The 12,087-nt window shown below is 38.0% G+C and overlaps 1 protein-coding gene across 1 annotated transcript in view; it reads left to right on the forward strand.

Moving 5' to 3' along the window:
• Window positions 1–10,933: 10,933 nt before the first annotated feature.
• LOC139718491 (galanin receptor 2a-like) overlaps window positions 10,934–12,087 on the forward strand; it is a 1,335-nt gene continuing 181 nt past the window's right edge. The window contains exon 1 of the mRNA XM_071629965.1: window positions 10,934–12,087. This exon is cut by the window's right edge and continues 181 nt beyond it. Coding sequence (XP_071486066.1) covers window positions 10,934–12,087 — 1,154 coding nt within the window.

Raw genomic sequence — 12,087 nt, forward strand, 5'->3', positions numbered from 1 at the left:
ATCACAAACGGTGGTCAACATGGTCAAAATTATATCTTAGTCAGGTGAATTGAACTATTTACACCCTGTATTCTTCGAAAGTCTGAAAGGAATCGAGCCTGTCAGATTACAGAAGACGATCTGAGAAGTCAGAGTGTGTCTCTCATCCTCACAAAACGAGAAGATATAGGCCTAGTTCGAGGAAGAATTAGACAAATTCAAGCCTGAGGCCATGCCCAAGAAAGGTGAATGGGGTCTTGGCTCATGTTGGAAGCTCGCAAAGACACGAAAGAGATTGCTTTCATATTAAAAAAAAAAAACTATCATATCGAGTCAAAACAATTTTTTCCGTCTTTTTTTTCATTTTGAGCTCTTCATATAGAGTATTGTATCTCGAAAACGGATAAAGTTGCTTTCATTGGCAAGCGCATAGAGACCTTGCCAAAGGTATGATGCGCTATATAAGGTAGTAACAATAATAATAATATAACCAAAAAGTCACATCGAGTCATATTTTTTTCTTTACATTTAAGCTCTACGTATAGAGGACTGCTATAGTATCCTTTCTCACAAACGGAGAACAATCACAGATGATTGAAAAAAATCAAGTAACTATTAAAAAAACAAATTGGTCTAAACATTGTTCATGTCCTCATTGTAGATGGTAATACAATATAGCGGTAGTAAAGGACTGTCACTATAGAATATGGTATTTTTTGTTCTCCAAACAAAAGAATTTTGTTTAAAGAAAATATGGATTATGAAACTAGCTGTCGTGTCTGAATGTTCCAGGATTGTTTTTTTTTTATGGGGAGAAGAAGAATGTGTCACAGTATTGCATGAAATATGTCTTGCTATTGCTTTGAGCTAGTGCATGTGATTAGGATAATGAACATGACAATTTCAATAGGTAACTTTGATGCTTATTTGACTGAGTTAACGTTTGATTACATCACAATAAGCCAAAAAATAAAAGACTTTTACGCGCGGAGTGAGTGCATAAAAAACAGCAACTTACAAAAGAACATAATTAAGAATGTTCAAAAATTGTTTGATCAAGCATTTGCTGAATTTCTCATTGAAAACCTGTTCTTCGCAGGAACAGAAGTGAACATGTGGTTAGATTTATGTGGACTTTTAGACCTATTCGGTTTATACACATTGCAACTTATGTTGACCATAACTGGAGGGGGGGGGGGTCGAGGAGGCTTTCTAAATGTAACTATGGAAGCAGTGTGTTAAATAATAGAAAAAAATCCCAAATATTTCTATACTTGAATCCATATGAATCCATACAAAAGTGTTTTATCACATAAATTTGAACTGACGTCTCTATTCTGCTCCAGACAGTTAGTTATGCCTGTGTTGTTATGTCAACCCAGCATTTCATTTCATTTCATTTCAATTTATTTTCATATTTCTCACATATATCACAATATAAAGTAAATTGATATGAAATCTATACAGAACATAATTCAAAATAGAACTTCACCGGAATGTTCAAAAGTTTGTCTTGGTATACACAAGGTCTGTATACATGCGAGTTAAATGAGATCATAATGCGAAAAATATGATGGGGCCTGCGTAAAAGCAAGCTTGTATAGAGCCGCAGGTCCCGTGGTAAAATCAGATTAGGGGAAGCATAAGTACAGATATTTTTAGACCATACTATAATTGGGGGATCCGATTAAAACGAACAAGATCAAATCAAATGTTGCTATATAAAATACAGAATAAAACACTGAAAGGTCACATGTTGCAACTATAACCTACTACAAGTAAGGACATTGAGAGAACAACGACTGAGATTGTAAGGATTTAACGTGGGTGTGGAGGTATAGATGATGACGTAACAGTTTGGCATAAATACATAAATGGAAGGTGGGCTAAAAGAATTTTGTCGTGTATATAAAATATACACACAAGGACAATGGAGCTCAGGTGTCAAATTCCAGCGGGGTCCTAAACCATGCAGGCCGTGTGACCATGGTAACAGACAGCTGCCACGCGCAAGAATTCCAACAATCGAGTGTAACAATAAAAACTTAGAGAGCGCAACAGGCAGACTGATCGACGAATGATAATGTACATGGTTAGGATCCCGTCGGACTACTACTAGAAGATAAATAAGATAGACAGGGGAGAAAATACTGAGCAACAAGTACTATACAATATGCATGCCGTAGCTGCTCAAAAGATATTGTTTTAATTTTCGTTTGAATGAGGTTAAAGTGGTGCAGCTTGAAAGTTCCGTAGGGAGTTCATTCCAGTACTTAGGTCCAGTGAACATGATAGTTTTTTTCGCAAAAATTGTTCGGGTACGTGGAAGGTGATACGCATAACGTTGGCGGGTTGGATAATCATGAACTGTATAGTTTCTTGTGAACATTTTGGAAAATGCATCTGGTAATTGGCCAGTTGAGAATTGAAACATAAACAGGCAAACGTTGTAAGAAAATAACTCAGGAATTTTCAAAATTTTATTGCTCATAAAAAGTTCATTCGTATGCGATAAGTATCCGGCGTGGTTTACAATTCTAATAGCGCGTTTTTGCACAATAAATAACAAATCGATAAGATTTTTAGAAGCATTTCCCCACGCCAGAATCCCATAATTAAGATAGGGAGATATCAAAGTTGAATATATACTTTGTAGAATATTACATGGAAAATAATAACTAAGTTTGTTTAGAACCCCTGTATTTCTAGCAATAATTCTACTTACATAACCAACATGGGTTCTCCAAGATAAATCACTATCAATGTAAAGACCCAAAAATTTTGTACTGTTGACCTGTGACAAATCAATGTTGTTGATCTTGACAGAAATAGATAGTACAGGTGGGGAATTACTAAACAAAATATAATGAGTTTTTTCAATGTTTAAGGAAAGTTTGTTTGCAAAAATCCAAGATTGAACAGAAACAAGTTCTTCATTTATTATGTTTATAAGCTCATCAGGATTTGGATGAGAAAAGAACAAATTTGTATCGTCTGCAAAACAAACGAAGGAAAGGATCTTAGATGAGTTCTGAATATCGTTAATATACAAAATAAAAAGAAGTGGACCTAACAGGGAACCCTGAGGAACCCCGCAAGAAATTAACTTAGGTTGGGAATCGTGACCGTGGATACTTACAAATTGTTTTCTATTTGTCAGATAATCAGAAAACCATTCTAGCGCCTTACCCCGAATTCCGTAATGATTTAATTTATAAAGTAAAATATCATGATCTATTGTATCAAACGCCTTTGAAAAATCAAGAAAAACACTCTACTCAGAAGCATTCTACTCTGCATTCTACTCAGAAACAATCCTTACAGGCATACGTCATGTTGGGGATGAGTTCATTACTTTACGTTTAGTCAACAGCACAAGTTAGGGCGAGGAACGCAGTCACACTGAGTGCTCCGTATTCTAATCTGCCAAAGACAATGTTATCGCCATAGAGATGTATACTAATAATATAAGAGTGTTCTTAGTATATATCTCTATGGTTATCGCCACTGCGCAGGCGCAGCTTGCATAGTTGACGTTTTGCGTACATCACAGCATGAAGAAAATAAATGTAAGGATCTGTACTCTCATTCCAAATATAAGGCACTTCCATTTGAATTTTTCTGCTATCAAGTGATCAAGGACCCTCCAAGTTATCAATGCGTATCATATCTGTAATTAGAGTAGGTAGTAGGTATGGCAATTAGTCAGAAAATACATGGTATACTTCCTAAGATGTCTATGTTTAAACTACTGATGTGTACTTTAACTTTTGTTTCATCCTGTTGCCATAGAAACGGTCATATTATAGTCATGAATAGACATTTGCAAAAACCCTCTGGATGAGGGTTTTTTTTTCCACAAGTATCAGTTTTATCACGCAGTTGCCATGGAAACGGTCATATTTTGATATGAAAGCAGCTTCCATGTGATTCATATTTTCGTTGCTATCAGAAGGGCGGCGGGAAATAGGTATTGTTAACAACTTAAATCCTGCTTGAAGGTTGTCCATTTTCAAAAGCATGACGCTTCTGTGAAAATTCGGTATTTCTTAATCCGTAACCATGGTAGCTCCACTAATTACAAAATTATACGATATATTTTGATAACTGAGTGTCCTTGCCCTTGCAGAAAAGTGCCTTATAACGGAGATGGGGGTACAGTGCACTACGTTTCGACCACGCCTGATATATTGAATTGTTTCTGTGAAGAAACACCGTAGATACACTGTAAAAACATCGGTGTTAGATTTAACACCACGGGTGTTAAATCTAACACCGATCAAACTTCAATAAAGGACCACACCCACAGGTGTTAAAAATGCACTGTGATGGTGTTGAAAAGTGTTCACCTGACACTTCGTGGTGTTAATTTGACACTGTACCTGGTGTTATTTTGACACTGTACTGGTGTTAATTCAAAAATGACACCACATGGTGTTGATTTGATATTTGTGGGTGTTAATATCAATGGTTTAACACCCGTCCAGCTTCAATAAGAGACCACACCAGCTGGTGTTACTTTGGTGTAAATTTATTTTCACATTTTTTCAAAAATCTAGTATTTTAATGTAAAATTCTTGATCGTCTTGTTTAAATTACTAAGAAACTCTTCAAAAAACAGTTTAAAATGTGGAAATGACACCCGGAGGTTTTAATTTAACACCATAAATGAGCACCGAAAATGTAACACCAGCTCGGTGTTCACTATTTAACACCGGACTTTTTGCAGTGTACATGTACACTCGTCTCTGTATCATGTCATTGGGTTACCATAAGAAGAGATCAGAGTATTACATCACAGATAACCTAAAAGTCATCTGTATCTGGGTATAAGGATAAAGGGGTGAGTCCCAAATTCTTGTGATTAGACACTTTTGTCTTTTCACAAGTGTTCTTTAGTAAGGGCGAATCGCCCAAAGAAATGTGTGTCAAAATAAATGTTGGTATATTGACAGCATGCATTTTTGCTATCAAGTGATCAAGGACCCTCCAAGTTATCAATGCGTATCATATTTGTAATTAGAGTAGGTAGTAGGTATGACAATTAGTCAGAAAATAAATGGTATACTTCCTAAGATGTCTATGTTTAAACTACTGATGTGTACTTTAACTTTTGTATCATCCTGTTGCCATAGAAACGGTCATATTATAGTCATGAATAGACATCTGCAAAAACTCTCTGGATGACCGGAATCAAACTCGCTGTTAAGACTTCTTTGGCTTTGAAATGCACTTCTATTTTGTGAAGTTTAGTTAACTGATACAGACGTTCTATTATTTTTTTTCCACAAGTATCATTTTTATCACGCAGTTGCTATGGCAGCGGTCATATTCTGATATGAAAGCAGCTTGCACGTGAGTCGTATTTTCGTTGCTATCAGAAGGGCGGCGGGAAATGCTATTGTTAACAACTTAAATCCTGCTTGAAAGTTGTCCACTCTCAAAGACATGACGCTTCTGCACTGTGAAAATGCGATATTTCTTAATGCGTAACCATGGTAACAGCGCAATAATTGCCATATACCCACTACCTGCTATAATTACAAAATTAATACGATATATTTTGATAACTGTGTGTCCTTGTCCTTGAAGAAAATACATATGGAAGTGCCTTATATGAGCGGAGATGGGGGTACAGTGCATTACGTTTCGACCGCGCCTGATGTAATGAATAATTATTGTTTGTGTGAAGAAACACCGTAGATACAATAAATGTACACCCCCGTCTCTGTATCATATCATTGGGTTGCCATAACAAGAGATCAGAGTATTACATCACAGATAACCCTAAAAGTCATCTGTATCTGGGTATAAGGATAAAGGGGTGAGTCCCAAATTCTTGTGATTATAGACACTTTTGTCTTTTCACAAGTGTTCTTTAGTAAGGGCGAATCGCCCAAAGAAATGTGTGTCAAAATAAATGTTGGTATATTGACAGCATGTACTCGAGTTCTGTTCTACTTTTATATTATTGCAGCAACACGTGGACTACTTACTCAATATGTATATTTACTTATTATACATATATATATATATATATATATATATATATATATATATACATATATATATGTATATACATACACGTATATATATAATTATATATATTTATATCAATATATATATATATATTATATATATACATAGTGTGTGTGTGTTTCTGTGTATGCATGTGTATGTATGTTATAAGGTTATGACCTCTTTTTATATCTACTTTACATAGACAAATGATTTAGATTTTTTTTTCGTGTTGTCTTTATATCATAGTCAACTGCATTATCTGTAGGAGTCTGAAAGACATGCCTTTCACCAGGTTTCAGTTAAATGTATAGTCCGTATTTCATTAGACTCATTTCAGTCATAGATTCAGTACACATCTCTGATTTTTGCTGGTGATACTCTGTTTTTGAAAGTTTGAAAAAGACGAGACATTGTAGGATTAGACGTGTGCATATGTGTAGGAAAGGGGGGCTAGATATTTTGATTGTAGCCTGTAATTTCAAATGTTGATGCTGTTTTCGTTGTTGATTGGTGTCCGGGATTGGTGTTTTTATTGCACATGTTCTTAAAGGGGATGGCTAGTAACTGATCAATGGGAATCAGTGGGAATGCTGAGGGATGATTGTTCCAATCCTTGTGGGATTCATTTAAGAGTACATTATATATCTATTGTTGTGTGACAATTATTTGCTTCAGAATGGTCTCATATTCAAGTAATGTGCAGTTTAATCGCCCCGTCACTGTACAGGCATGCTAACCTGGAAATATTAAACTGCACATTACTTGAACATGAGACCATTCTGAAGGAAATAATTTTCACACAACAATAGATACATAATGTACTCTTAAATGAATCCCACAAGGATTGGAACAATCATCCCTCAGCATTCCCACTGATTCCCACTGATCAGTTACTAATACTAGCCATCCCCTTTAAGCTTTTTGTATGTTCCTTTGTGTTTCTGTATCATGTCATGTAACTGTTTTTGAGATGCGAGGACTTATGGAAAAACAGCCTTTGGCTGAAGCAAATAATGCCAGTGTGGACATAAAACAAATCAAATGAAATGGAAATATCGCATAATGTTGCATTTTAACAAGATCTGAAATGTGTTTGACACATGGACAGGAGGCTCAAACACAGAACGCGTTTGGTGCGTGGCGCTAGCTGTTCGGTGACGGTGGTGATGGGGATGTTGGTGGTGGTGGTGATGGTGATGGTGATGGTGGTGGTGGTGGTGGTGTGGTGTGGGGAGGGGGAGGGGCGTCACGTCATGTTGTCATCAAACTTTGCCTGCGTTTACAAAATTTTTTGAAGCACATCAAAATAATGAGACACCCATTCAAAAAAAAAAAATCCGCATTAAATGAATTTGTGCCCAACTACGTACAATACCTAGAAATACAACCCTCAGGAGGTAACGGAGCGAGATAATTGATGGACTATGAAATACGTCATTTGCATAACATGAGCGAATAGATTACGTACTCGACAATTTAAGTTATATTGTAATTTCTCTTGTTATTTTGACTGATTGATTGATTGATACTAATTAATTTCCACTTTGTGTTCATAAAAACAAAGAAACAAGATAACAGAATTACAATGGTTATTACTATACAATGAGATTTTGTCGTTTATGACGTAAAAGAATCAAAATGTATTCTTTGACAACAAAAAGAATAGCAAAACAACAAAAACAATGTACATAACTATGATGTACACTTATACATACATGTAGTAATATACATAATAATGTACATATCTATGATGTATCCAATAGCATCAAGCGATTGAGATTTACATCACTTCATCGTTAGTATAGCCGTGGGTTCCACTATTCCCTGTTTGATACTTTTATTTTATTTATACTTTGATACTTTTATTTTATTTATACTAAATTTAATCATGCATTAGCATCAATGATATCAAATGCTCTTTGTGTGTGTATGTGTGTGTGTGTGCGTGCGTGCGCGCGGGCGCGCGTGTGTGTGTGCATGTTTGTGTTTGTGTTTGTGTAGAGATTAGTGATAAATCTGTACACAAATCAATACCTGATTGTCAGCTTTCCCACTCCATGGATCCCTATGATACACCACATGTACACGGTCTTTAAAACGAAGTTTCTTTGAAATTCGCAGCTTTTGTTTTGTCCTCGTGAGGCTAATAATGCCATCTTAACGAGAGGATCTCGACGTGTGACGCCACTTCTGCTACGCATTTATAATCCTTATTACAATTAGGCTGGATGAGTTCCCTGAAACAGTGCGAGGGTTCCACACAAGTGACTGGTCGTATCCCGCTGCGAGACTCGGATCATAACTTGCGTCAATTACCGGAATCCAACTGGGACGCCCTCTTTGGAGTGACAACACAGAAGAGGCAGTGATAATTGGTCCCTTCTCCAAAACTTGGACGCCGTTAAATCAGTGGCTTCCCACTGGTATCCGAAGAACCTGGTGATTTTGCCACCTTCGTAACACTTTTCGCGGTCATACCCTGACATTTTCAACAGAGAGTTGAATCAAAACACACAATGGTTATATCTATCTGCTATTACGTATATTTTTCCCTCGAGTATCATTAGCATTTTGGACTAGTGGCAAAGGATCTTCATTGCATATTGGCAACTTTAGCTGTTGGTTCCCTCTCTCTTGCTCTCTTTTTCTTTTCTTTTTCTCTCCTTCCCTCGCTCTCCCTCCACCCCCCCTCTCTCTTTATGTCTGTCTAATTATATTCAAATGACAATACCACGCCCATAAGTATCTCTAGTCTGGTATATATGAATGGATGCGATGTACTATTCATCTTTTGACAGAAACCGCCGGTGCGGATGGTACTTATAAAGCGCTTATCAAGCAGTGCTATATGTACATTCATTTGAGCCAGCCTATACATCAGCCGAGGGTGAAATATTTCGAAAACGCATTACTTTCAGCAGTCTGAGACGGTAAATATTCTGCTCTTTATTTCATCTTCTCAGTCATCATAACCGAAAAAGTCTGTGTTATTTCACTTTAATTCTAACGTTTTTAGGCAAAAATATAATTCAGGACGTCATACCTCTTTTCATCATTATCAACAACCCCATTAGCATCAATACCGAGCTGAATAATCCCCAACTCGGCGGCACATGCTGCATTTTTTTTCTTTTTTGAAGCGACCGCGAAAACTTCTCCATTGGATATAAACAACTTTCTTTCTAATGTACATTTATTTGCAAGATCGTGTTACTGCTATTTCTAGTTAAATCCATAATGCAGCTTACGCTTATCGAAGGCGGTAGGAGAAGCTATTTCAACAACCGTTACCACGCTATGGTCATGTTGACTTTGATAAACAGGACAAAATCAGACGAACAAACTTGGGAAAGCTTCAAACTCGAGTTTGTTCGGTTCCGAGAAAGTTAAGGAATATCAGATTTAAACTGTTTCACTGCAGCTATGTCACATTTCTTTGATTTATTCCGTCTATCAGCGCATGATTGAACATGGTGTGAAATTGCCTTTTAAACGTATTTGCTGCAGAATACGTATGTGGTAATACGAGTCTGTGTGTGTGTGTGTGTGTGTGTGTGTGTGTGTGTGTGTGTGCGTGTGTGTGCGTGTGTGTGCGTGTGTGATTATACACATAGGATTGGATACATAGATTTACGAGCATTTTTTAGAACTGATTTACAGCAGTTATATATATATTGGAAGTACGAGATCGACAGAGCAATTTCGCCTTCTCACCAAAAGTAACCCAAGATATTTTCCTCCGACCCAGGGTTACAACTCTTATCCCAAAGCTTCGGGAATTTCAGTTTAAACTTCTCCATGGTGCATTTTACACAAAAGTTAATCTGTTGAAATTTGGGTTTGTTTCGGATCTCTGTTCTTTCTGCAGTAAAAGCACTGAGGCATATTCGCATTGTTTTCGGGAGTGTATTACAGTGTAGAAATTTTGGCAAATTATTATTCAGAAACTGAATTTAGAAGAACTGGGAAATATGAATTGGGAAGTTGTTTAGACAGGTAATTCGGGAAACTTGTTAAAATCAAAGGATGGAATACAATTATATTGATGATTAAATATGTCATATTTAGCCAGATCAGAAGGGGAGGTATCAAAGTTAAATGATGTTATGAAGTATTTTATGATGTGCAAAGAGGAAGAAAGTAAGATTAAAAGAGGAACAGTTGGAATGCACTGTTAAAGTGGGAATGTATGATGCATGCTGAGGATGATATGTGATTTTCTTTTTCTGTCTTGATTTTGCCGTATCTGCGAGTTAGTGCCACATCGTTATCGGTTTTTCCCCTCTTCATTGCTTCTACCATTTCCACATCACTTCCGCATTATGATTAGGATGTATTCATTGTATGAGAGAAAAAAGCGATTTACACGTAAACCAGAGTTATTCAAATGTGAATAAAACCTGAAACCTGAGGGCTGAAGGCATAGGGGCGGGTGGGGTGCATGTTGGCGTGGGTGTGCGTGTGTGTTCTCGGAAATGGCCTCGATTTTTTTTTCTTTCAAGAAACAAGTGATGGAATATGCCCAGGTTTGTTCTTTTTTAAAGCATATTATCATATTCCCTATCATGTAGCGGGCATTTTGCGAGAATACATGTGTGTTAAAAAAAGAAGAAAAAACGACATACGCTTCTTCGGTTAGAAAAAAGAGTCACAATGTAAGATTGACATTATTTTGCACAGTGTTTGTGCACACTACATTTTGTCTATGTATAATGTAAGATTGACATTATTTTGTACAATATTTGTACATAATGCAGTTTGTGTTTGTATAATGTTTTGATTTTGGTTCTGTGAACGTGAATTTTGTGATATGAAATTGAACGAAATTCGAATAAAGAACTAAAAAAAAAAATAGTCCCCAAACGGTGTGACAAATGTCAGACAGTATAATTGAATTCTAGTGTTCTTTGTCTCAATAGGATATTGTGTCAGCATGAAGTCACGTGACATGCTCCACGTGTTGCGGATTCTCGTGGTCGTTACGTCTCTGCTGGTGACCACTAAAGGGTTCGATGAGGAAAGTTCGACTAGTCTCATGGAATTCAATGCAACACTCACAACAACAACACCAACACCAACAACAATAGCACCAACTGGGATTGAACCAGGTATTGAGCACGCATCGGATAGCTCTTTGGGTTGGTATCCCACCAGGTTTCCATATGTAGGTACGACGATAAGTGAAGATTTTGTCACAGAAACCGACACCGATATCGATTCAGAGATCGTTTGGTCCTGGTACCGTATTCGTTGGTCATGGTGGCTAATCTGTCAGGTCTTGTCTTCAGTTCTTGGCGTGCTCGGCAACGGTGTCGTCATCGTCATCATATTCACGCGCGTTCAGAACAAACGCTCGACTGACACGCTAATCGGATCCCTCGCTATCTCCGATTTCCTCACTTCTGTCTTTCTCTTTCCAATCCCCTGGGCGAAGACCGTGCCGCCTTCCTTCCTTGGAGTCGTGTACTGCAAGTTTCTGTTCCCAAACTTCTTGCTCTGGCTTTGTATCACCGTCTCCACGTATCAGCTGGTCGCCATATGCATCGAGCGCTACGTGGCCGTTGTGCACCCTCTGTACTTCGCGCGCACTTTCAGCGAGCGCAAGGTTTCCATGATCGTAGTCTTTACCTGGCTCTTCAGCCTCGCACTGTGTATCTATGTCCTCTTCATCATCGTCTATGATGACGACATCCACTACTGCGCACAGACTGCCATCACGCCTGCGGGCAAAGCGACAATAGCCTACTACGCCTTCGGCATCCGACTCGTCATTCCCGTCGGTGCGATGTTGGTCACGCAGATCGTCATCGTCCGATCCCTCAACATCCAATCAAAGCGTCACGGCGATATGGTGAGCGCGGAGAAATCGAACGCCGCACCCTCCTTCCACATCGTCGCCCGCAATCGCGTCATCAAGATGCTCCTGATCGTGGTCATCGTCTACTGCGTCGCCTGGATGCCAAACCAGATTGCCTACCTCTGCTTCAACCTCGGCTACCTGTCGCCCTCCTACCGGGGCAGCGCCCTCCATCGTGCCCTTACTGTGATGGGATTCTTGAATTCCTGCGCGAATCCCTTCATCTATAC

This window comes from Diadema antillarum, unplaced genomic scaffold (genome assembly GCF_040938485.1).
Source record: "Diadema antillarum isolate AM-2024a unplaced genomic scaffold, OU_Dant_1.0 scf00000095, whole genome shotgun sequence".
NCBI lineage: Eukaryota > Metazoa > Echinodermata > Echinoidea > Diadematoida > Diadematidae > Diadema > Diadema antillarum.